This window comes from Protopterus annectens, chromosome 6.part1 (assembly GCF_019279795.1).
Source record: "Protopterus annectens isolate FY-2018-M chromosome 6.part1, PAN1.0, whole genome shotgun sequence".
In the NCBI taxonomy this organism is placed as follows: Eukaryota; Metazoa; Chordata; order Ceratodontiformes; family Protopteridae; genus Protopterus; species Protopterus annectens.
The window spans coordinates 165,320,200-165,345,489 of NC_056738.1; the positions used below are offsets into that span (position 1 = coordinate 165,320,200).

At 35.6% G+C, this 25,290-nt stretch overlaps 1 protein-coding gene across 3 annotated transcripts in view; it reads right to left on the minus strand.

The window, feature by feature from the left end:
• XIRP2 (xin actin binding repeat containing 2) overlaps window positions 1-25,290 on the minus strand; it is a 1,245,171-nt gene that overhangs the window by 85,939 nt on the left and 1,133,942 nt on the right. For all 3 annotated transcript variants that reach the window (XM_044075604.1, XM_044075601.1, XM_044075603.1), the window contains 2 exons: window positions 14,354-14,481; window positions 3,960-13,434 (listed from right to left, as the gene is read on the minus strand). In XM_044075604.1, coding sequence (XP_043931539.1) covers window positions 3,960-13,434; window positions 14,354-14,481 — 9,603 coding nt within the window. The remainder of the gene's footprint in view (window positions 1-3,959; window positions 13,435-14,353; window positions 14,482-25,290) is intronic.

Genomic DNA, 25,290 nt, shown 5'->3' on the forward strand with positions numbered 1-25,290 from the left:
TTCTTTTTGTTACGATAAACAAATCTTGGGCGTTCACCAATAAGTCTTCTAATGGTAGGATCTACTGACAAAACATGCCAATGTTTGGTGAATACATCTTTAATAGTGCCTACGTCCTTAGTGTAATAAATGGGAAAAATAACTTCATTCCCAGGTATAATATTATCTGGGGATGATGATGCAATGCCATCATCTGAATAGAACCTATTTAGAGCGGATGTACCACCTGGTATTAATGGCAAGGTTCCCCTACGTCCATTGTTAAAATCCAGGAGACTCAAGGCTTCTAAATGAAATGAAATATTTTAGGTATTGTATTTTTGTAATTTGATGCACATTTTTATACAAATATATATTTTTTAAGTGATATTTTTTATGAGTTGTTTTTAAGGAATATTTCTTTAAGCCATGTCATTTTTGGCGCCTTTTTTTATATATAAACTGTCTACATTGTGGAATGATTTGTAATTTGGTCTGAAGAAGCTATTCCAGCGAAAGCGCTCACCACGTTCTATTCGAATAAACCTGATTTTTATTCTACAGAAGTTTTGGGATTCATTGCTGCATTGGACAGAGTATACCTTGGAATTATTGGTTTTCTCTCCATTGTTTTGCTCTACGGACATTACTGTTTTTTATTTGGATTCTTCTTGCTGTCCGTTGTAGAGCATTTACTCCGTTTGATTCTTGTTTTATTTATTATTTTTATAATATTTTAAATTATGCTGAAGCTAAGACTAGTTTGTTTAATCCAGATGAATCTTAGCTGGTTGATTCTCACCAAAACAAAGGGGAAGCCTTCCTGTATCTTGCCCTTGGTCAAATGGGAAGTACTGTTTTGCACTATCAGGGCTGCTATATGTTTAATATATACAGACATTGTAGGCTAAATTCCATAATAGACAGTCCTAAGTCAACATACTGAGAGGAAACAGAGCCCCTGAAAGGACAGACTTTTTTTTTTCTTTGTGCCACACAAAACAATAAATAAATAAATAAATGTTGCCTCCTCTTCTGCAGTTATTTGCTGTCCCTTGCAGGTGGCAAACAGTGGAAAAGAAACATAACCCCTCTATTTCTGCCTTCAGAGTGTAAAATGAAGATGTGATATCCATTAATTGATGTGTTTCTATTGGATCCTCTAGTGAGATTTAATTTATTTTTGTAATACAGTATATAGGCAGGTGACATGCCAGCTAGGAAATGCGAATAGTGACACACGCATTCAAACTCTGATATTGTTATAAACATTACTCTTATAACTGCACAAAATACTTAAATTAAAATAAGTTGCTATCTTTGTGAAAACATTTATTAGCAATAGTTCTACTAATCACCATCAAGTTTGAACTTTTCACAACTGTCTGGCGAAGAAGCAATGCAAAATCTAAAATGTTACTATTCACAGAACTCTTACAGGTATGTGTATATGATTTTCACTTTCAGTTGGGAAGTATATAACATGCATTTGTTACAAAAAGCACGTCTTAACTAAACTGTGGCATGTCTCACTTACACTCAGTACATGAACCTTCATGCCCTATGTGATGAGCAAAAACAGTGCACGAGTCCTTAGCTGTACATTTTTAAAGCTAAGTAGATAAGGCAATCAGCAATACATTTTTGGGAATGAAAACTCTCCTAGCTAAAGTTTTTACATAATTATTAATTAATTAGTTTACATGGAGTCTTATGTCACTAAACAAACCAAAAAAAAAAACAAGGCCCCCCCCTTAGTATGTATACCTTAATAAATATTTAGATATTGGGTTAGTGTTGCTCCTAGTTCTTGTAGGTGTACACTGTCATTGTCTCACTGTCTACTTACCTAACATTACTGTGTGAGGGCAAGGTGCACACTTTCAGTCATGCCGTAGATGTCTTTGTATACATTTTTAACTACTGGTGAACTCATTTTTATGTGATGGCCCTTGAATCTGTCCAGCTGTTCAAAGTAAATACATAACTAAAATGGCAGATTGCTGAAGGACTTCATTTCAACATCAGAATACTTCATTCCAACATAAGAACTGATCGGTTGCTACCATACCCATCAACAAAATCCACTTTTCACATCCATTACAAACAAGACTGCTTGCCAGATTTACAGCTAAACAATTCCCTGTCACATAGACTACTTTATTTGCTTCTAAAATGTAAATGTTTTGGAATCCCCCTCCCCATTAATGTTGCTGAGTCTTTACTCCTTCTATAATACATATGGCTGCTCATCTGTAAACTTACTAAACTAAATGAGTCTGACTGGCCCCATTTTTTAATGGTAATATGTTACTGAACTTATATGAGAAAATGTATTTTGAACAGCATGTTTCCCATGCCCCCTAGTTGTGAACACTAGTAAATATTATAATTTTGTCCTGCCTCTCTTACACTTTTGCATGAAGCTCATTTTTCAAATTTTAAACAAACTTTTCAACCACCACGTGTTAATAATGTACTAGTCACAGCTATTCATCATCTCTGTCCCACATTTTGTGTGTGTGCGTGTGTGTGTGTGTGTGTGTGTGTGTGTGTGCGTGTGTGTGTGTGTGTGTGTGTGTGTGTGTGTGTGTGTGTGTGTGTGTGTGTGTGTGTGTGCGTGCAAACTGATTTTCTGAAAGTCCTCTCAGACGTTCTTAATAAAAAAGTACTGAAGGTTTGGCGTAGATATATGTTTTCCATTTTTGGTCACCCTCTTTCATCAGTCTTTGCTAGCATCTGCTAACCCTTCATGTTCTTCCAGCTTCCTTGCAATATTAGTAAGATATTGGTCTTAAATGAGTTTTCCATTTACTGTATAATAAACAAAACTGAGACAACCTCATTGCTAAAATAAAACCATATCATTTTTCTCATGCAATGTTTGTGATCCGGCTAAAGAAAATCACCAGAGGTGTCTAATTTAACATTTCTGCTGCTGCCCAGTGGGCTGTCCTATCTTCTACATTGTTAAACTATAGGTAATTCAAAATATTTCTATGGGGAGAATATGCTGTATCAGATAACTCAATAAAGAATTAAGTCTGTTGCAGCTGTAGATATTTTGTTATACCACCCCCCCCCCCCTTAAGGCAGTACGTTACCATTCACACTTCTTAATCTTTTGGAACTATGCTTATGTGTGTTACTGAGTAATCCTAGAAGTATATGCTTGGCCACCTTCCAGCCATTATTTGAGTACTTTTGTATGCATCCCAATATGGTACTAGTGAAGCATTTTCAAGTTACAGGTCAAATTATAAAATAATGCAGTGTTTATTATGGTGTTAAAATCATTAGGAATATTTAGCGTTGTTGCCTCACAGCAAGAGGTTCTCCCATTCGATTCTTGGCTTGGGTTGGGAGTGCCTTCTGTGTGTAGTCTTTATGTCCTTCCCGCAGTTGAGTGGGCGTTCGAAAGACATGCGTTGAATGGGCGTGCCTGCGTTGAAGTTTGGGCGTCGGGCTGGCGACTAAACACCATAAATACAACTGCCAATCATTAGCGGACCGGAGTTCCACTGTGGCGACCTTTAACCGGGAAAAGCCGAAATACAAACAACAACAACTGCTCTTTAAGTGAACCCCTTCTCACTAAACAAGGAAGCATTTATTAGGCTGCAGAGGGAACTGTAATGAAAAGGGCTACTAACACTGAACATTGTTTGAAAGACTTGTGTATGGCTAGCAAATTTGCAGCCTCTATCCATTGTGTCTCTTTAATTCAGAAATAAAATACAAAACTAGCATCCCTGTTAAACATTTTAAATTAATTTTCAAAAATGGACTGTATTAGTAGTTGTTTAGTCATTTTCCACACCATCAATCAAGGCATAACATAAATTTATATGCAAGCACTAGAAGAAATGAAAGCACAAAAAAGTTAGATTTTAATTGCTGAGTTATTATACAATTACTCATGACCATTCAACTTATTAGTTGACTGCAGTACATTGCAGGTGTTTGCCATGCTTAATTACCAGTCATAAATGTCCCTTCCTGATGAAAACTGCTTTGTACTATGGTTTCATCACTGTCTGACACTTTGTAGCCAAGGCTTTTAAAAACTCTTTCACTTTCCTGCCATGTCCTTTGAAAATTCCTAAGAAGCTCCTCTGTTGACTCATCTGCAGAGATATCCAGCATGTGTCCAGAAATTACATCCTCATAAGAAGGAGGTGCATACCTATAATTGGCTGTTGGTTCTCCGCCTCTGGAACTTATTGCTGTCGCAGAGTGTGACCCAGCTATCTGGCTTCTTTGTTTAGCAGAACCTGCAGACTGTTCATGTGCTGATCTTCTTTCAGAGTATGAATGCAGTGGAGATGACCTTCCAGTATCGCTTATCTTTTTGTGTACCATCTGTGGTGATGTTTGCGTACGAAACAAATCCTCCTTTATGACACTGTCATGCCACTCATAATAATTGCCTTTCAAGTCTTGCAAGCTTTTGTTATCATCAGAAATCAATTGTTTTTGTTCAGCACCTACTTTTTTCTTCTCTGGTTTTATTTGCTGTCTCTGACTGGTGCTTTCAAACTTGCTTCGGACAGATTTTAGATCAAATGTTGGAATTTGATCAACATTACCTTGTTTTTTCTCAATGTCCTCTTCACTGTCACTTGCTAATCTTTCATTCACTGGAAATGGCTCCTTTCTGCCATATAACTTTTCTCTTGGTTTTTCAAACTTATCTACAAGCTCTGACAGATCGATTTTGGGCATATCAGAAGTTTGCTTTGATGGGGTTTCATCTGGCTCATCATTATCTGGACCTAAGCGTTCTGGAATATCTATAGGCGTTTTACGCCCATATGTTCTGTTTTCCTCTGTTCTCCTGGCTTCCTCAAATATTTCTTTGATATCCTTTACTAAGCCATATGTTATTTCGGAATCACTTACTGGTGCTGTTGCTGTTGATGCAGTTTCTATAACATGACTTTCAATTTTCAGCTGCCTACGAAGGGATGCAGGAGACTGAATAATTTCAGACTTTTTTTCTGTGACCTGTACAGGTGTTGGAGGTCGATTTTGTGATGCCCCTTGAGATAGCTTAGCTGTGGTATCTTTTAATTTTGCAAGTTGCTCAGTCCGACTTCTTGTAGGAGAGGGAGATGTAGAAGATCTATGCACTCTTGATACGGGTGTCTCTGATCTGCGAGGTGGTGGTGGAGGAGGTGTTGCTTCTCTCTGAACATGTGGTGTTGGGGAGGCACTTGTTCCCTGAGAAGACTCCGCACGTCTAGCAACGGATTCAATTGTAATATAAGTTGGAGATGGTGAACGCATTTTTAATGAAGGAGAAGATGATCTTTGTTCTGTTTGCATCACTGTTTGAAAATCTCTGTGTTTAGTTTCATGTTGTATAATTTTCTCTTCTATAATCTCGCATTTCTTTTGCATAGATTGTTTGTCTAAGTCACAACTAATTTTACTTTTCTCATATGTCTTTACAGCATTCTTACTTGATTCTTTCTCAGGTTTTAGAACTGTCTTTGACACCATAACATTTTGTATAGCTTCTTCAATGTAATCAAGCTTTGTTTTTGCCTTATTTCTAATGTATTCCAGTTTTTCTTTAATTTTCTCAGTGGATTCACTGCCTTCAGTATGCAATATATCCATATGCTCTTCTTTATCAAGTAGCCATGTTGGAATCCCACTCAGGAATATATTCATTGCTGTTATGGTAGCCTTAGTGCAACCTGTTTCATATTCTTTCAGACGAGACAAAATCTGCTGCAGTTCTGCTCGCTGCCTTAGTTTGTCAACTATATCTATTTTATCTTTTTCTTCTATCCTTGCATTCTGTTTTTGTTCTGAACCATGATGTTGGCCTACACTAATTTCATCTTTTAAGCTTGCTGTTTTCAATGGTACCTCCCTCTCATTTGATACTTTGCTTGTGGCATCATCTTTGATTTTGGTCTTTGTCTTTGACTGAATTTTTTGTTGAGTCTGTCTTTCGGCAACACCTCTCTGCTCATAAGCATTTATATGTTTTTCATTTTCTTTAACTATATTCTGCATATCCACCTTTTTATGTACTTCTTTACTTTGTTCCTGCTTTCCATGTATAATGTTTTTCTGTTCTTTTTGCATATTTATTTGTTGTCCATGAATCTGGACTTCATCTTGCTTAATTACTTCTTGCTTGGGCAGCATGGTTCTATATTCCTTTTCATCACTTATTTTCTTACAAACTTGCTCTTTCCCTTTCAGATTATATATTTTATCAGAAGAAGCTTTGTGGCCTGAAGTAACTTCAAGTTTCCTTTCTATAGTTTCAGTCACAAGCTGCTCACCTTTGCTAGTAAGCTTATGTTGATATTCCGCGATGACATCTTGTTTTAAATCATCTGTACCGCTCATCTGCCCTATCTGCTTTTCTTCACTCTGCTGTATAGTTGAAGTTTTACCCTGAATCGGTCTTATTAATTTTTTCTGTAGTTCATGCTCCTTAGTGAGTGAAATATTTTGATCAGTCACTGGGAGTTTTACAGTTTTAACCTTCAGTTTAGGGGAAATTGTTTTAATTTTATGTGCTGCTGATTGCTCAGGTGGTTTTATTGGCTGGGTTGTATTGATGTGCTCTGTAACATAGGTATGTTCTTTTTCACAAGTATCGATGTGTTCTGTAAAATGTTTAAAACTCTGCACTATGTCTTCTTTTGTACTCTTTTTTTCTGAACATGTCTTCAAGATACCTTCTAGTTGCTCAGCGGCAGATGACACAACCAGAGTTGCAAGGGGCTGCTGTTCGGATACTTTTTTTTCTGGTGCTTGTTTGACAACCTGAGTGCTTAAAATTTCTCTGCTCAAAGTGGAGGAGGAATTGATGTCACTTTTGCTACTTTGCATATCCTTTATCTCCTCTGCTGGTAAAATACCTTCAAATTCTTTATGGGTTGTGCTTTCTTCGCTCTCCTGCACATTTTCAGACATACTGTAAGAAACTTTAGTCTTCATTTTTTCTGCCTCTTCACGTTGCTTTCTATAGTTCTCTTCAGCAATCATTAATGGGGTTTTAAATTTTCTAACATAAGTTTTTGATTTCATTTGTGGCATTTCCACTGTGGGTGAAGGTAGTCTTGTTTGGGACGTAACTGCTTTTTTCACTAGAGTAGTTTCTTGCTGTGTTACCCTTGAAATCGGCTTAGGGAGTTGAGGTTGTGAAGATGACTGCAAGGTTTGGGAATCTACTTTCATTTGCTTCATCTCATGTTTCGGATCATGTTGTTTTAGGTCATCTTTTTTAGTATCTAATGCCACTGAATGCATCACTTCAGTAGTTATTTCATGACTCACAGTTTGCAGAGCTTCTTTGGAAGAAAAAGCAATTAAAGAATCTGCTTTTGCATCAAAAGAATCTTTAGTGTTTGCTTTTTCTACTGATTTTAAAAAGTCAGGCTTCGAAACAGTTTTTGCTTGAGGAATTTTACTTGGCTTTACTATTTGCTTCCCAGCAGGTACTTTTTTACTTAGTTGTGGTAAAGATTTTGCTTGCTTTTCGCTCCAGGTTTGAGATTTTGCATATGATTCTGTTTTCTGCAGAAGCTCAGTAACAGCAGGAGATGGTGGTGGGGGAGGAGGAAGAGGAGGAGCTAAAAATTCAGTTTCAGGTTTCATTCCATCAACTGGTGGTGGAGGAGGAGGGAAGGACTCATGTTCATACTTCCTTTCTTCTATATGCGTCTGAGAAGCAAATAGGTGAACATCTGAATCTAGAGATGGTGGAGGGGGAGGAGGAAGAGGCAAGTCAGCTTCAAACATATGAAGGGAAGGAGGAGGGGATGGAGGTGGTGGTGGAAAATGAATTTCTGTTTTTTCTTTCTTCACAATTACTGGGTTCACTTCCTTCTTAGTAATTTCTTGAGATTTTATATTTCTTTTTCCAGCTTCCATTTTTGATTTTTCTATCCCACTTACAGCTGCTTTTATATTCTGCTTAGTTGATTCATACTTTGGCGTTGGTTTGATTTTTGTTTCATGTACTTCTTTTGAAGACCTCAATTCTTGTTTTTTGTTAGACATGAACACCTCTGTCTTAGATAATGAACTGTCCACTGACTGCTGAGATTCTTTCTCTTTGACATTAATAGCATTTTTGCCAACCTGTTTCTTTGGGCTATGTGTTTCTTTAACTGTTTCTGTTACTGTTTTGGCATTACTGTGAGAGATATTTTTGGATTTCTTCGGCTGGTATGTTTCTGATGAAACTGTCATCTGCTGAGTTACTTCAGACTGATGCATTAAAATTGGTTTTCCTTTAGTTTTATGGGTACCAGGTGATAATTCAGTATGAGTCGGACTTACTATTATGCTTTGCTCCTTTGGCCTTTGTACACTTGACATACTACTTATTTTTGAAGTCTCACTTTTCCCAACATTCTCCTTCTTTGTTACTTTCTTAAGAGCAGAAGAAGTGTCTGACGTAAGTCCTTCAAGCTGTTCCGCGTGGAATTTCACTTTTTCTTGTATGTCGTGCTTTATGACATCATCAACTTTTTCATAGACAGGAATGCTGCTCTTGTGCTTTGGACTTAACATATGTCTTTTATACTTCTTCCCTGTATCTGCAAAAATAGCATGATGGTCTGCAAGTCCTTGAACTTGTGTAGGATTCTTTGTGGTGGCTTGCGTATCTACCTTAGGAATACTTTCCTTTTCCAAACTTCTCTTGTCATGAGTTTCATCTTCAGATTGACTCTGAATGGTAGCTCTTACATCACCTTGAATAGTTACTTGATGGTGTGTTGACTTCTTTTCTGTAGAGGCATGAAGCAGGCTTTGCATTGTTGTCTGAATATCCCCCTTGATTATTTCTTCCTTTTCTATTTCTTTTTGAACATTCTGTGCCTCACTCAATGATTTCAGAGTTGCTTCTAGATCAGTATGGACTATGTCTTTCTTGAAAACGTCTCCTTTTGAAGTTACTGCCTTTTCTAAAGACTGTATTGATCTTTTAATATCACCTGGAATAACCTCTGGTTTTTCGATTTCTTTGACTTGTTGTTTTGCTTCCTCAAGCATTTTTAATGTTGCAGTAATATCTGCTTTGACAATTTCTTCCTTCTCTATCGCAGCTGTTTGATTTGCTGACTGGCTAAGCATTTCCAGTGTTGTTTTTAAATCGCCCTTTACAACTTCCTCCTTGTTGTTATTAGTGATAGCCTGTGGTTCTGTCATAAAAATCTTAACAGTGTTAGACACATCTCCAGGAAGTATATCAGCATCAGTAACTGTTCGCTCAACCTGCATGTGCTGTTTCCTCAGCATCAACTTTGTGCCTTCAACATCCCCACCAATTATTTCCTCGTCTTGTTTTTCACCTTCTAGTGTTTCGTCTGACCCTTGTTGAAGAAGTTTTAGATAGTCTAATGCTCCAGATTCAATGCATGTTGTGTAAAATTGTACATTTCCCCGTTCAGATTCATCTATTTTACATTTCTCTGAAGAACTTCTGTTTTGTGCAGAATTCATAAGACTATAAATAGTACGTTTAATGTCACCCCTTATTATTTCATCATGCGGTATCTCAATTGTATCCTGTGCATTAAGCAATGAGTAAATGGTCATTTTGACATCCCCCCTTTCATCTTCCTGAATTAGAATTCCCTTTTTCACAGAACTGTCTTCATTAAAGAGACTTTCAATTGCTTGTTGTATATCACCTTTTAAGACCTCCTGTCTTTCAGATCTGTAATCTATTGAACTGTTTAACAACTGGTCTATAGTTGAATTGACATTACCCTTCTCTTCTTCATTTATCAAGACCGTTCGCTCAGTGGACTCTGTTTTAGAGAGCAGTTCCATTATTATCTGTTGAAGGTTTACTTGAATTAAATCTTCTCTTTGTATTTCTGGTGTTTCCTGATTCATTAGTTTGTATTTTGCCATTCTTACATCTCCTACCTCATCAGCTTCAATTATGATACCATGAGATTGAATTACTTTATGACCATAGAGCTCATGCAGTGTTTGTTTTATATTTTTCCCCAAGATTTCTTGTCTTTCAACTTTGCTTTCATTGAATTCATGAAAAGGAGTTGTCTCAAAAAGCCATGTGGTTGTCTTCACATCAGCATGAGGTACTTCTTCTTTAGCTGTTGCATATGTTTCACTTTCAGAACTGTCCTTTATGGTGTCTAAAGGCTGTTTTTCAAATAGCCATATTGACTGCTGGACATCACCTTTTAGTACATCTTCTTTTTTAACTGTCTTTATCTCTTTGTAATCTGAACTGTCTCCTCTAATGTCATTGACAGTGTGGGTTTCAAATAACCAGGTGGCTGTTCGAACATCACCTTTCTGTATTTCACTTACACTAACTGTTCTCACATATTTAGATTGATCATGCTCTTCTGATTCAAATAGTTGTTTGTTCGCCTTTACATCACCACCTTGTACATCATCAACTGTATGATGTATAATCTTCTTTTCTTCTGAAATTTTATCTAAGGCCTGTGTTTCAAACCTCCATCTGGCAGTTGAAACATCCCCTTTTTGAATGTCTTCTTGTGTAACAGCTTTTATGACATATACTTCGTCAGTTTCATTAAAACTATCTAATGGCTTTGTTTCAAATAACCACCTTGTTCCAAGAACATCTCCACTCATTACTTCCTCTTTTCTAACTGTTGTCACTTCATGGTAATGTCCCTCTTTGTCTTGAATGGCATAAAGTGGCTGAGTTTCAAAAAGCAAGGTGTAATTTTTGACATTTCCCTTCTCATGTTCATCTCTACAGATTATGCTGGCAGTGTTAGCTTCAAATGACCCATCTTTAATCTGATCTAGTGAAAATGTCTCAAAAATAAAACATCCTTTCCCAACATTTCCACCTTGTATATCTGTAACACTGCGAATACATTTCTGTTCATTGACATCTTCTGCTATTGCATCAATTGGGTGGTTCTCAAAAAGCCAAGTACAGTTTAAGACATTGCCCTTTTGAATGTCTTCTTTTTGCATAGCCTTCATTTTTATTAGCATTTCTTCTGAATTTGAGCTGATTTTGTCAAGCGACTGGTTTTCAAATATATATTTCATTCTGGAAACATCTCCAGACTGAATGTCAACTTCTGTTACCCTTCCAAATTCTTTCCCTTCTTCCCCCTGTATGTGATCGAGGTTCTCTGTTTCAAAAAGGAATCTTGCTAACTGAACATCTCTCCCTTGAATATCCTCTTGACTCACTGTATGAATTTTAATTGTGTTTTCTGAGTCATCTCTTATCATATCAAGTGGCTGGGTTTCAAAGAGCCAAGTACAGGTTTTAACATCACCTTTATGAATTTCTTCGATATTAGATGTTGTGTCTGTTTTTTCATAAAGGGACTCTATTGGCTGAGTTTCAAACAACCATCGGCATGTTTGTACATCTCCTTTAACGATTTCTGTTGTTTGGTTTGCTTCGCTTTCCATGTCTTCAGCATTACTAAAATATTTAATAGAATCAAGAGGCTGAGTTTCAAATAACCATTTAGCTGTTTTAACATCGCCTGCTTGTATTTCCTCCTTGGAAATTCCTTTAATAATTTGAAATTTCTGTATGCTCTCATCAAACTGGTCAATGGGCTTTGTTTCAAACATCCATTTGCAGGTTCTTACATCACCTCTTAAAATTTCCTCTCGCCTTACAGTTTTTACCTCATGGTATTTACCAGCACTGTCCTGGATAGCATATAAAGGAGAAGACTCAAAGAGAGCTTTGTTTGACTTTACCGCTCCACTGACAACACCTTCAATTTGTATTTTCTCACCTTGGTCATGTTTGCTTAAGTCCATGGTTTCAAAAGCATGTTTATAGTCACTGACATATCCCTTTTCAGTCTCCTCTAATTTTACAGTTTTTATGTACTCTTTTTTGTCTTCTCTTATATGATCAAGTGGTTGAGTCTCAAATAACCATTTCTGATGTCTTACATCACCTTTTTCTTCTTCAGATGCCACAACCTTGTTCAGGTTGCCCACTTCTGAACTGTCTTTTAAAGTATCCATCGGTATTGTTTCAAACAAAAACTTTGCAGTGTGAACATCACCACCTATGATTTCATCTGTTGATACTGGTTTTGCATTAGAGTTATCCTTTAAAACATCCCATGGCTGAGTTTCAAAAATCCAGCACTGTCTACGGACATCTGCACCCAGTATGGCTTCTTTTTCCCTGACTGTTGTCTCTGTTTCATCTTTGATTGTGTCCAGAGAATGTGTTTCAAAAAGCCACTTAGCTTTATTTACATCACCTTTAGCATTCTCCATAGAAATGCCACAAACAACTTTTACTTGTGATGTGTCCTTATTTATCATATCTAATGGTTGAGTTTCAAACATCCATCGTGCTGTCCTAACATCTCCTTTTTCAATATCTTCTCTGCTAACTGTTTTAATCTCTAACACCTGGCCTGAATTGTCTCTAATGACATAAAGTGGCTGTGTCTCAAATAGTTTTGTAGTTTTTTTCACATCTCCTTTTATTTCTTCTAGTTCAGATTTAAGCATTAGGAAGGTTTTTTCTTCCACTGAATCAACATTTTGAATGCTATCAAGATGCTGGGTTTCAAATAAGTATTTTACAGTTTTAACATTTCCTCCTGCAATATCATTTATGGTAGAGTTAACTGATGACTGATCTCCTTCTTGATAAATCTTATTCAGGGAGTCTAATGGTTGTGTTTCAAACAACCAAGTTGCAGTACGAACATCACCTCTAGCTAGGTCAGGGACTTTGTCTTCACTGTCTGAAGGACCTAAAACATGTGTAGTTAGAGTGTCAATAGGCTGTGTTTCAAACATCCATGTTGTATATTTAACATCTCCACCTGCTATGATTTCTTGCTGTGAAATGCCTTTTGCTTTGATTTGGTCTGGAGACTCATCCTTGATGGAGTCCAAAGGCTGATTCTCAAACATCCATCTCATTGACTGCACTTCTCCTTTAAGTATTTCATCCCACTCTAGGTATTCCCGTTCTGGGCTCATACACTTTTGCGGACTATGTTCAGTATTTTCAAAAACATACTTAACTTTCTGTACTTCTCCTCTGATGAAATCATCTATTTCATCTTCAGCTGATACCATTTCAGTAACATCTTCAAAATAATTTCTTTCTAGATTTTTCCTTACTTCTGGGTGAATGTGCTTGTATAAACGTTTTAATTCATACAAATTTCTTTGTTTTGCATATACATCTTTGGAAAGTATTTGCTTTGTTGGTGAAACAGATGGCTCAGGAGATGAAAAATAGTCCATTGTTTCATTTGGTGTCTGTAGTAAATCAGGTGGTGGAGGAGGAAATTCCTCTAAACTTGCTGAGTTAGCAGAGTAGATACCAGCTGAAGAAGTAGCTGTCTTAGCATCATGTTTTGCATACTCATAAATCTTGCTTGTGGAAGTACTAGCAGAGGTAGATGCTGTATCAGATGCTTCAAACTTCTGAAACTGTTTCTCTGGCTTTAAGGTAGAAACAAAATCCATAGACATTTATAATAATACTGCAAGTGATACTTGTGACACTGAAATCCATGCAGTCATCAGGCAAAACGAAATATTATATGAAATTATTTCTCCTTTATAATATTACTCATACTTATTTCTGTTAATTTACAATTTCTCTGCTGCAGCACCTGTTGTATTCTCTGTACTAAAGCAAACCATTTATAAGGCAGATCTGTCATCACAGTATGCAATACAGTTCAGGAGATATGCATTTTCTCCCTCCCTTGATAGAACTGCATTTAGTTTATTACTCAAAATAGTGTTCCACAAATATCAAACTCAGCCAAAAGATAAATAACTAAAAATCAGTGAAAATGAGAAGCAATAAAAAGACCATGATATAACTAAGATCGAGAAGCAGCAGAGAAAATTTATAAACTATAATAGTATGAGGTTAGAGAAACTATAAGCGTATCTACTACATTGCATCAGATACTGCTTTTGGACATCTGGAGCATGATTTGTCTGTTTTAGAAGTAACATTTTTTTATGATTATACTTGCAATCCTTATTTATTGAGCAATCATGTGTACCACTGATTTCTAACTTTAAATTATTAAGAAAGTGTGAAAAATCCTAAAACAAATACACGTTACTTCAGTTATAAGAATAGTTTACAACAAAAAACACACCTGAAGTCTGGACAAAAAATGGCAAGCAACTGTGTTGCATGAAATAAACTGTTTAATAAAATAGTTGAGTGGTTTTCTCCCACTCAATTAATAGGACTTCATGAGAACTCTTGTCCAGACTTTAGGCAGGTTTCCTGTGGTGACTAGTCTTTGTTTAACGTCTACTGAAACAATATATTTTGTAGTGAATTTAAAAGCATGCAATCCATCCTTTTGTTCCTAACAGAATGAAAAAAAAATACCTTTGCCTCCTTTATGGGACATGGTGACATCATGTTGGACTGAGGAATGTTTTCCTTGGCCGTTTTTTCAAATTGTTGCTTCAATATCTGTGTTGAAACTTTAGGAATTTCTTCATCTAGAGGAGCACCTGAAAGCAATAATTATATGTAGATTAAAAACAATGGTAGCCTTCACTTGTCTACATTTACTCCTTTTTATTAAGAAACCTTATCTGAAGAACTTAGATTGTTTATTTTGAAAAATCTTCATTCGTATTCCAATGAGGTCCTTTATAAGCATTTCATAAAGTGTAAAAAAGGAGGAATGTTATTCATCAGCATATTTTAAAGCATGCACCAAAAATTATTTTTATGTTAAAACATTTGGCCCATATAACTAAACTTAATTATTTACATAATATAGAAAATAAACTTTTTGATTATTTATAGCAGAATATTATATATATACAATATAGAAAAGAAACTTTTTTCATACTTATGGCAGAGGAAGAGGCCTAGCTAGTATAGCTTTAAATAAATTGTATAAAGCAATAGAAGATGGAGGCTTGGGATTTCCCAGTGTTAGGCATATGGGCAACAACTGTTAGTAGACAATATATTAGAACTAGAATGAAAGATAAACTAATCTTGTTCTGGACAGAGATTGATTTGACTATTTACAGTATGATGCAAATTCATTGGTCCACATCAAACAGAGTGTGGAATCTGTGAGGACTTGAGACACGAATTGAGAAAAAATTATAATTTAACAACATGGTAAAGTCAATGGGAATGCCTACTGGTTAGGTTCAAGGATATGGGCTAATAGAAAACTAAAGATTAATAAGAAAAATACTGGTATAGAATAAATGGATAAACAACAGTTTAATGTTGGTATCAGATTTATAGAGCTATGATACATTTTCCATGTACCCACTAGAGGGCATGCAGATGAAGAATCCAAGAAGACCATGGTAGCAATACTTACAACTCCATTCCCTACTGATGAGCTCAAAGCCGGTAGTAAGTGATATTTGGGTCAATTGTTTCTTGAAAAGTAGACAACATGGAGAGGAGGATAGAAAAGTAGAGATTTTAGGATTGAGGTAAGGGCAGAAAAGAGAATTAATAGAGACCCTACAGAGTAGGTAGAACAAACTACCATGGTGACAATTTTCAGATCTGGGTTTGAATTTAGCCTTACAATGGTATGCAAATAACCATGTGCCGCCACTAACATAGACCACATATATTAAATGAATGCATCACTGGCAAATCACACCTGAGTGTTGGAGAAAGATGTTAGAGGATACTACCCAAAATTATTGCATATGTGATAGGTGACTGGCAAAGTATATTCATATGATTTGGTAATACATAGCTGCCCAACCACTGTGGAGGGGGTGACCAACAAATACAAATGACTACTTGTCAAATATTACCACCAGAGGGAGATAATAGAGGAAAACACCTGCAAATCAAACTATACTTTATTGGGTTGGATTAGAATGATTATTTTGGTTTAATTATCCAAAGTTTTTTAATGCTGGAAAATATACCTGGTGATTGGAAAACAATTTTTTTAAAGTTACTTAATTTGAGCCAGTAGGAGTGTCAAAAGATCAATTGTACAATGAAGGAAGAATATAATTCATTTTTCTTATTTTTATGGTCTACTGATATTTAGATATTTTAAGATAAAAGTTCAAAAACAGGACATATATAACAACATGCAACATTTACATGGATATGACATATATGGTTGTACTGTTACAAAAATAGAATGGGTTATGAGATTCAAATGGAATATAAATATTATAACTGGAATTGTTTAAGCAAATTCAAACTAGATATTTGGTGCGATGTAGTATAATATATACATTGTTAAAAGATATACTAGTTAGGATGTGTGTTATAAAAAAATGAATTCTGTGAAAGCTGATGCAATAATGTGTAAAAAAGGATTTCCTCCATTAAAAAACAAAACAAAAAAAAAAACTTACATTCTGCCTTAACATAACTCAGATTGTTCCAGTGATGTTCAATCTGCTGTAAGAGTTGTCATTCAGGCTGTTTCCGCATTCAATCTTTTTTGTTCAACATGGGGAAAAGTGGAGTGGTGTTGGCCTGAATTCAATAACTTCAACCAAAATTAAGTATCTCTGAGGGAGTGGTATAAATCACCACACACTTAGTGTTTTACTATGACTGCAAATGCTACATTATCATTCATTCTTGAAGCTGGTACTACAATCCACCAATATCAGCACCAGCTCATCCCACCCTTCAACAGCTTTCCCACAGATCAACTGCCCCTTTTACCCTGCCCTTTTTATGGCATTTTGATAACACGAAACGGTATGAATAATAAATTTGCTCTGTAAATCTTACAGCTCAGAGAACACAGTAAATAGAATTCCTCCCCATCCCTGCTGATCTTTTTTCTGTATGTGTTGTGCGTCATATTAAATTAAAATGTTTAAACAAATTCCAAGTTTTAACAATCATTATACCTCTACAACGATTATATTGCTTGTAGAAAGCATTTGCATTTATTTTTTTATTTCTAAACTAGATAAGCAATGAGAATAATAGGAAAAAGAGGAGTCTGCATTTTATGCTTCGTATTTGCTGCTAACCAAATTTTATTGGATCCAGTGTGTGCTTATTTTACCTGTTTTGTGGGACTACATTGTCGATCTACTATTGGACTGGACTATACTTTTAATAAAATATAAAGGTAATCACTGGCTTCTTTCCTTGTGTGGTTGTTTGCCTATAAAGCACTGCACTACTCATATTTCTGCTAAGTTTACAACTTATTCATTTATTATCACTTCTGATTTTCAAATGCATATTAAAGTCTGATACCCCTGAATTGCATTAATACAAAGCTGGATTAACATTAATATAAAGCTTCTCACCTGTGCTAAATTTACTCATGATGACAATATAGGAAGCCAAGCATATGCATGAAACATTAACAACTGACACTCTTGTGTGATCATCAGTTAGCGATTTCCAGGCTTTGCCCTCAAAGGTTGAATAACTAGAGCAAATGGGGATTCCTCATTTCTTGGAGATAAAGTGACTATAGAGTTGATATATATAAGTAGTAGGATGTGTGGGAGTGCAATCCGTCACATCATGGGGTTGCGTGCCTCTTTCAATTTTTTTTATTTAATTTATTTAAATCATCCTTGTTTCTGCCTGATGCCATTTCTTTGTGATCACAGTTGTGTAAAAAGATCACCAATGAGTCAACAAAGTATCTTGGAATCATAATATAGATATTTCTCCCATAATGTTGATTTTTTTTTGTGCAGAAAATTATCTCTATATCTGTTTAGATTCTCAAATGCCCTTCTTCTTCTTTCGGCTTTTCTCAGTTAGGGGTCACCACAGTGGATCACTTGTCCGCTCATGATTGGCAGTAGAGTTTTACAGTGTCGAGTTGCCAGCCTGGCGCCCAACCTTCCACAGAAGGCACAAGTTCTCAAATGCCCTAAGTTTATTAAATACGACTCCTGAAAGATAGCGAATTGGATAAACAACAGATAGGAAAAAAGCAGCTATACCAAGACGCTCGCTGCCACCTCTCACAGCACAGTTCAGCTAAAAGAAACGGAGTCCTTTCTGTAAAATCCAGCAATTTATTGAACCAAAGTTGAGCGCTTTCTCTCGCCAAATGCGAGAGAGGAAGCTCGCATTTGGCGAGAGAAAGCGCTCAACTTTGGTTCAATAAATTGCTGGATTTTACAGAAAGGACTCCGTTTCTTTTAGCTGAACTGTGCTGTGAGAGGTGGCAGCGAGCGTCTTGGTATAGCTGCTTTTTTTCCTAAGTTTATTAAATGATAGCAGTTTTTACCCAGTAACTTATATATGGCCCTAAAGTCTCTTCTACACATTTATGCCTTAGAAAGGTAATGTGCTACATTCAATAACATTAGTGATCTTTTAAGTATTGTTTTTTTTAATAACTCATTTAACTAAATTATCCCTTTGAAACATTTGAATTGTGTTAAGTACTCAAAGTAAATACAGATTAATATATGGCTGTGGTTACTGGTCATGGGCAAAATGCATTAATTTCAAACCTTTTTTCCCCTTATTTATGACCCAAAATAAGCTGCATTCTACACTGCCAGCACTTTGTAAGATTACACTTTTTTTCTTTTGCATCTAACTACAGGGTTGTCCTCTTTCATGTAATTAATTACAGATTCACAAGTCAGCATCAGACTTGCAACATAGTCAGCACAATGCCTGACCAATTCCGTTCCATGTAAGAACTGATATATATATATATATATATATATATATATATATATATATACAGGTAATGCTCTAATGCATTTTTTCAGGTGTTGAGGAACTGATGTCCTTTTGAAAGGGAGTGGAGCTTTATTGTAGAGGAGGGTGAGCTCTTGCACAATGAGCCTATTGAGTCAGCTACTGCTATTCATTGAGAGCTTGAGGTTAATTGTATTTGCACTTGTTACTTTTTCCATGAATTAGTTTTGGACTCAGACTCTAAAATAAGGATCTAAGAGCATTCTAAAATAAATCTTAAAATCAATGTAGTTTAGGTTTCTGATACAAAATGTAAAATATTAGAGAAAAATGGTATACAGTTGCAGATATTGTATCTGTTGAGCTACATAATAAAAGACACACAGCATATCAGCATCTTATAAAATAAAGCATGCACTAGTTCAGCGGAATCATTTATTACGTAATCCAGTCATCTGGAATAAATATACTGATTTTGGCAAACAGCCTTCCTCAGTACAATGCACAAGATGGAACTTATTGCTCTTATTAATGGCCTGACTGTTTGTTAATCATGATGATTTATCCCTATTTGCTGGTCAAGATTCCATTGACATGATGGAGGGATTATAAACATCAGGTACTATGTATAGTTCTGATTTTATTGTTAAGACTTAAAACTTAACATGTCTTTCTAAAAGGTGATGCACTATTGTATGGCATCTTAAATTGATCAAAGAATACCAAACTGCTGGCATAACACCAAGGAGTTTTTCTGATATTATCAAGCCTAAGGTACTGTAGGCCGATGAAACCCTCATTAATGGGTAAAAGCCAATACAGCAAGCAGTTTACATGATGTTTGTTAAAGCATTAGTTGAGCTGTATGGCAGACAGATTGATACAAACAATAGGAGTATCCAATGCATGTACTGTGACTGTGGCCCATCAAATGCATAAAGACTCTTCGAACAGTTGCAGCTGCTGTCTGATGGTCCTTCTATATTACAACCTGCCTTAATACAAAGAAAAATAAATACCAGAGGGATTTAAATGATTACAAAAATAATAGACAGTTCACTTGGAAGTGATATAAAAACAGTACCATTTGCAAAGGGTGCTGACAAATCAAATCAATCTAAACTTCATCTTTAGTACAAAGATCTCCTTATAGGTGGTTTATTCTGTGACATGGGCAATCCACATATTTTTTCAACCACAGAAAAAGCTTTTTCTGCTCTTAACACTGATGATGAGTCATTGACCCTGTTGCCTGTTTCTAAGAAAGGCAATTGCTTTTTAGTAATACAAGAGGGCAGATTAGAAACATAGAGGGCAACACGAAGATCTTCAAATATTACAACATTTGCTAGCCAAACAGAGGCAAAACCAGTATAGATGGTTTATCTGATATATAGGATTCCATCTTTTGATCTGTATTTTCATCAAATAATTTTGCTCAATAAAGGTCTTAATTTTATTACCACTGCCCCAGTGATAGAAATGAATTTGATCAATGGTGTTAAAGCTTTTTGCAGAAAGATTAATTTAATTTATTTGTTTAAATAAAATCATTGCTTGGAGCTCTGGTTTTAGATTTAAGCAATTTAGTTTTAATCTGCCTTATAACAAATTGTAACAGCATTCGAGAAGTTTAGATTTAAAAATTTATATTTTAATTTTATCTACAAAAGTAGTGGCTCTCAAAATTTATCTTAGTTCAAACCCCAACATCATTATAAATGCAGCTTATAAGGGTGGGGCAGCTGTGATTTGGGATGACGAAGTGTATAAAGAGAAGGCTTTGTCTCAGTTATCTGATGGCGGACTTAAGGCAGAAATTGACATTATTTTTAATGTTTGGCTGTAGAGGAAGGTATTTTCAGTAAGGATGTGGTATGTGAACTCTTCACGGATGACCCTGAAAGGCAATGTTTTTACATGTTGCCCAAAATAAAAAAGGATTCTCAGCCCCCCCGCCCAGGAAGGATGGTTCTTTAATGAAACTTGTGTCAGAGTTTCTTGCATGTCATTTAAAACCTCTGTCAGGTTTTTAATCAAGAATTCAGGATATGACTCACTTTCTCCAGCCACTACAAGATGTACCAATGGAATCTGATTGGTATATGTGCATGTTGGATGTAAAATCTTTATATACCGATATACCACACTGGGCAGGTTTGGCAGCTTTGGAATATTGTTTAAATAAAACCAATTTATATTGCCCAGGATTTAGCACTTTTCTTTTGTGTCTTACACAGCACATATTAACCATTTTTTAACTCAAGTATTATTTCTTCAGGTAAAAGGAACAGCAATGGGTGCCTCATTTGCACCCATTTTTGCTGACCTTTTTTATGGGCTATTTGCAAAATTAGCTTATTTATAATACCAGCCACATAAATAATCAGCATAGATATCCAGATGATTGTTGGCTAATGTGCATCTCCAGTTTAGTAGATATCTTCAAACTTGTTGAATATCTGAATGACAAAAAGTGGAGGTTACAGTTCAGAGTTAGTCATCATAAAAAACAAACAAAAAAAAAATCTGTTCACAAAAACCTGTGGCAAGGCAACCAAGACTGCAACAATAAAAAAAAAAAAAATTTGGATGTCATGGTTATAAAACAACAGGATAGTACAATACACATTACAAAAAGTCAACCCAAACTCCTCTCACAATAACTTACCTTTCAAAACTGCAGTACAGTTCAACTCTTATTTTATAGATAGTATAGCATCTCTAACCAAAGACTCCTCAACATCTAATCCCAAACCTGCTCAACAGCCACATATCACTACATTCTCTTTCACCTTCAAACCTGTGCCAACATCCTATAAAAAACTACTCTTAAACAAACTTACATTGTGCTCTTCTTCAGCTAATAACATTCTGTGAGTACCGGAAAATAGCAGCCAATAGTATTGCCTGTCCTGTCTCAATCCTTATAAATAGGTCAATCCAGGAAGCTCACATTCCCTCTCTCTCTCTGGAAAAAGTCACGCATTATCTGTCTGCACAAAGGAGGAAAGTCAACAGACATTAACGAATTTACACCTATATCAATCTTATCTCTCCCCCCTCACCAAAATACCTGAAAAATGTATTGAAAAACAATCACTAGACTGTTTCTTGCAGGAAAAACTCCTAACCCCTACACAACATGGCTTCCATCCTTCCCATAGTACTAGCACTGTCCCTCTAACCTATATAGATACTGTCAATAAAGCTAAAGATAATGGCAGACTAGTCTCTTAGTTATTTCTAGACTTGTCTAAAGCCTTTGACACAGTTTGTCACAGCAAACTCCTACTTCAAATTTCCTCACTAGGTCTCTCTCAGCTCACACTCCTGTAGATTAAAAGCTACCTGTCCAATAGGTATCAGTCAGTAAAATGGCAATCCATGCTCTCTCCTTAACTCCCATCAAAACCAGTGTACCACAAGGGTCTATCCTTGGTCCCCTCCTCGCTAACATTTTCACCAACACCCTCTATACGTCCACACAACAGGCCACCTTAATCCAATACGCAGAAGATTTCAATCTCATTTGTACATCTGACAACATGGTACACCTCCAAAACAATTGCTCAGGAAGCTATAACAGCAAATGAAACATGACTTTGTAACTCACAACTCATGCTCAACCCAAAAAATATCAAACTACTATTTTTCCCCCAATTCCCTCACTGATGGAAAAACAAAATTTAAACTCCCATCTCTTAATAATGCAACCATTGAAGTCACTTCTCATAGCAAATTATTAGGGGTGGTAGTGGATGATAATCTTATATTTGACCTGCATATACAGAATTGCATAAGAAAAATTCATAAAAAAATAGGGATGCTTTACAAAGCCGAAAACTTTCTCACCATTGCAACTAAAACTACACTTGCCACTGGTTATCTACTCCCTACAATTCTTTTTGGTACTTCCATCTTCACTAACCTTCAGAATTCACAAAAGTTAAAACTTGAATAATGCTATAACAAAGTTGCTAAATTTGCAGCAAATATCCCCTTCAGAACCCACCACTGGATGGCACTAAAAAGCCTAAATTGGTTAGAACTGCCTCATCAACTAACATAGACACAGCAGCTTACCACCTATAAAACTATCCAGCATACATCTCCCTGTTCAGCACTAAAAAAAGTTCTACACAACTATATTCCAAGTCAGTCATTGAGATCTGGATCAAATCTGCTGGGCATTGTCTGTACTAGTACAGGGTCGCTAATGCCTGGAATGCCTTACCTGTATCCATCAGGTCAATACCCTCTCTCTGATCTTTCAAAACCATTCTGAAAGACTTCCTGTCTAAATTCTGGCTCTGCTCTTGCTCAAAACGAGGATAAACTATGTCCCTACTATACCTCTTTACTGCCCTTTCTTCCCTTACTTGTTTATTTCTATGACATTTCCTTCCCTGTCTTTCTCTCTAAATATACCATAAGCCTGTTTTTTGCTTACTTCATATTGCAGTTCCTGTTTGTATTAGAGTAACTTATCTTTCATTTCTCTACAAACTGCCTAATTTTTTTATCTCTAAATATTAAATGATCATCATACAACTTGTATTGATTCTTAACCAATGTTTTTATATTATGTCTACTTTGCTCTAATTATTTAAACTGCAGATGTTTTTGTCATATTTTTGATGATTCTTAAAATGTTTTTGTAGTAATTTGGAGCTTTTCTCCTTGGGCCTTCATTGGAAATGGGCTTCTACCCAGTCGGACTTTCCTGGAAATCAAATGTCAATCAAACAATGAATATCAATAAAAATATACCTTTATCACAATATTACAGGGTAAGGAGGATGTGTTCCCTTGCACGAGATTATAATGATTGCTCGATGGATTTGCCTAAGAGATTTTTGTCATGTAGTTATTGTTGGGAGCTTATATTTAAGGTTAAGAATTTGGTCAATTCCAAAGACATATCTAAACTTTTAAAATATTCCACATAAGTCTGATTTCAATAATACTTTGGCATTGCTTACCATTTTGGGATCCAATTCAGGGCTATTTCAACATGTTATACAAAAACATTGGAATGTTTTGTTAGCTGATAAGGAATTGTCTGAAATGATACTTTCTAAATGTAAATTTCTTTAAAAAAGGGACAAACCTATTGCTGAATGATTACATTTTTATATGAAATCTATTGATAGGGTTTCATCTATAAAAAACTTTGCAAGGCATTATTTTACTTGGTTGTTCCATGTGCAGTCATCAAGCAGTATGATTTTGAAAAAAAATGTTTTGTTCTGCTAGTGTTTCCAATGTATTTGTTATCAAGTGTTTGATTGCATGAGATACAGAGTGGCTTGCTTTTTTAGTCATTTGTACATATTCAGATTTTTATGTTGGCAAGACTTTTCAGCAGCTTATGACCCATGTATATGAACATTATAGCGATTTGAGATGTAAGAAGGATTCCGGTTCATTATTTAAACATGTGTTGAAACATCCTAGGGCTTTTTCCACTTTTATGAGGATGACAAAACTACCCTGAAAGAACCAAATAAATTAGGGTGGTCTGATTTACCTTCCAACAAGGATTGCTTTTGTATTCTTACACTGGGAGCATTGCACCCCCCCCCCTGACCACAATTTAAATTAATCATTTTAATTAAATCTCTGTCTTTATGAGGTGCTTGTTATTTTCATTTTGACCAGCAGATGGCAGAGAGGGAACACTGTTCATGCTTTTGATTTTATTTAGAAAAATTTTTTGCATTATTTTATTTGATTAATGGTGTTTACATTTGTAGATATTTGTTAAAAGTAATTAAATAATTTGATTATTTGAATTGACATCATGATAAGATATATATATGTGTGTACTCATTTACTCAAACAGGAAATGCAACTGTACTCTTCACCCTATACCTCTCAAGGTCTCCTCAACTTTTACTCCTGGCTAACCTCTCACCTAGCTAACCTTGCTCATTTGTATTATATATAAATAACTATACTGTAAATTCTAGCCTCAAAGCCATTTGCCTGTCTTTTCCACCTAAACAAAATTGTAATTGTTTGTTTCTTTATGAATGCTACCTGTTTGTCAGTTATGCAAAGTTTCTTAGTAATTATTCATGTAACTATGTATTGTTGGAGCTTTTCTCCCCGGGCCTTCACTGAAAATGGGCTCCCCAAGCCCAGTGGACCTCCTCGGTCATCAAACTGGAATAAATAAATAAATAAATATATATATATATATATATATATATATCTATATCTATATATATATATATATATATATATATATATATATATATATATATATACATATATATACATACATATCTTGTCACGATGTATATATAGTTATAGATATACATAAAGAGAGAGAGAGAGACCGCCCATGTATTAGTTCTGCCGATTTGTACTGAGATGTGCTGTTTGCCAAAGCAGGTATATTTATGCCAGACATTTGGATTAATTAATAAATAGTTCTAACAAACTAATGCATACTTTATTTTATAAGATGTTCAAATGTTTAATGTTAGAAGCTTGCCTTCTATGTGTACCTTTTTAAGAGAAATCAAGTGTATGATTGGTTTTGTGTTTTGCTACTCAATAAAATGTCAGTATTCAAAAAGTGTAAAAAAGTATGATGTAAAATCATGTGCATATTTGTATCGCGCTTGTTTCTGACATTCTGACAGCAGACTCAA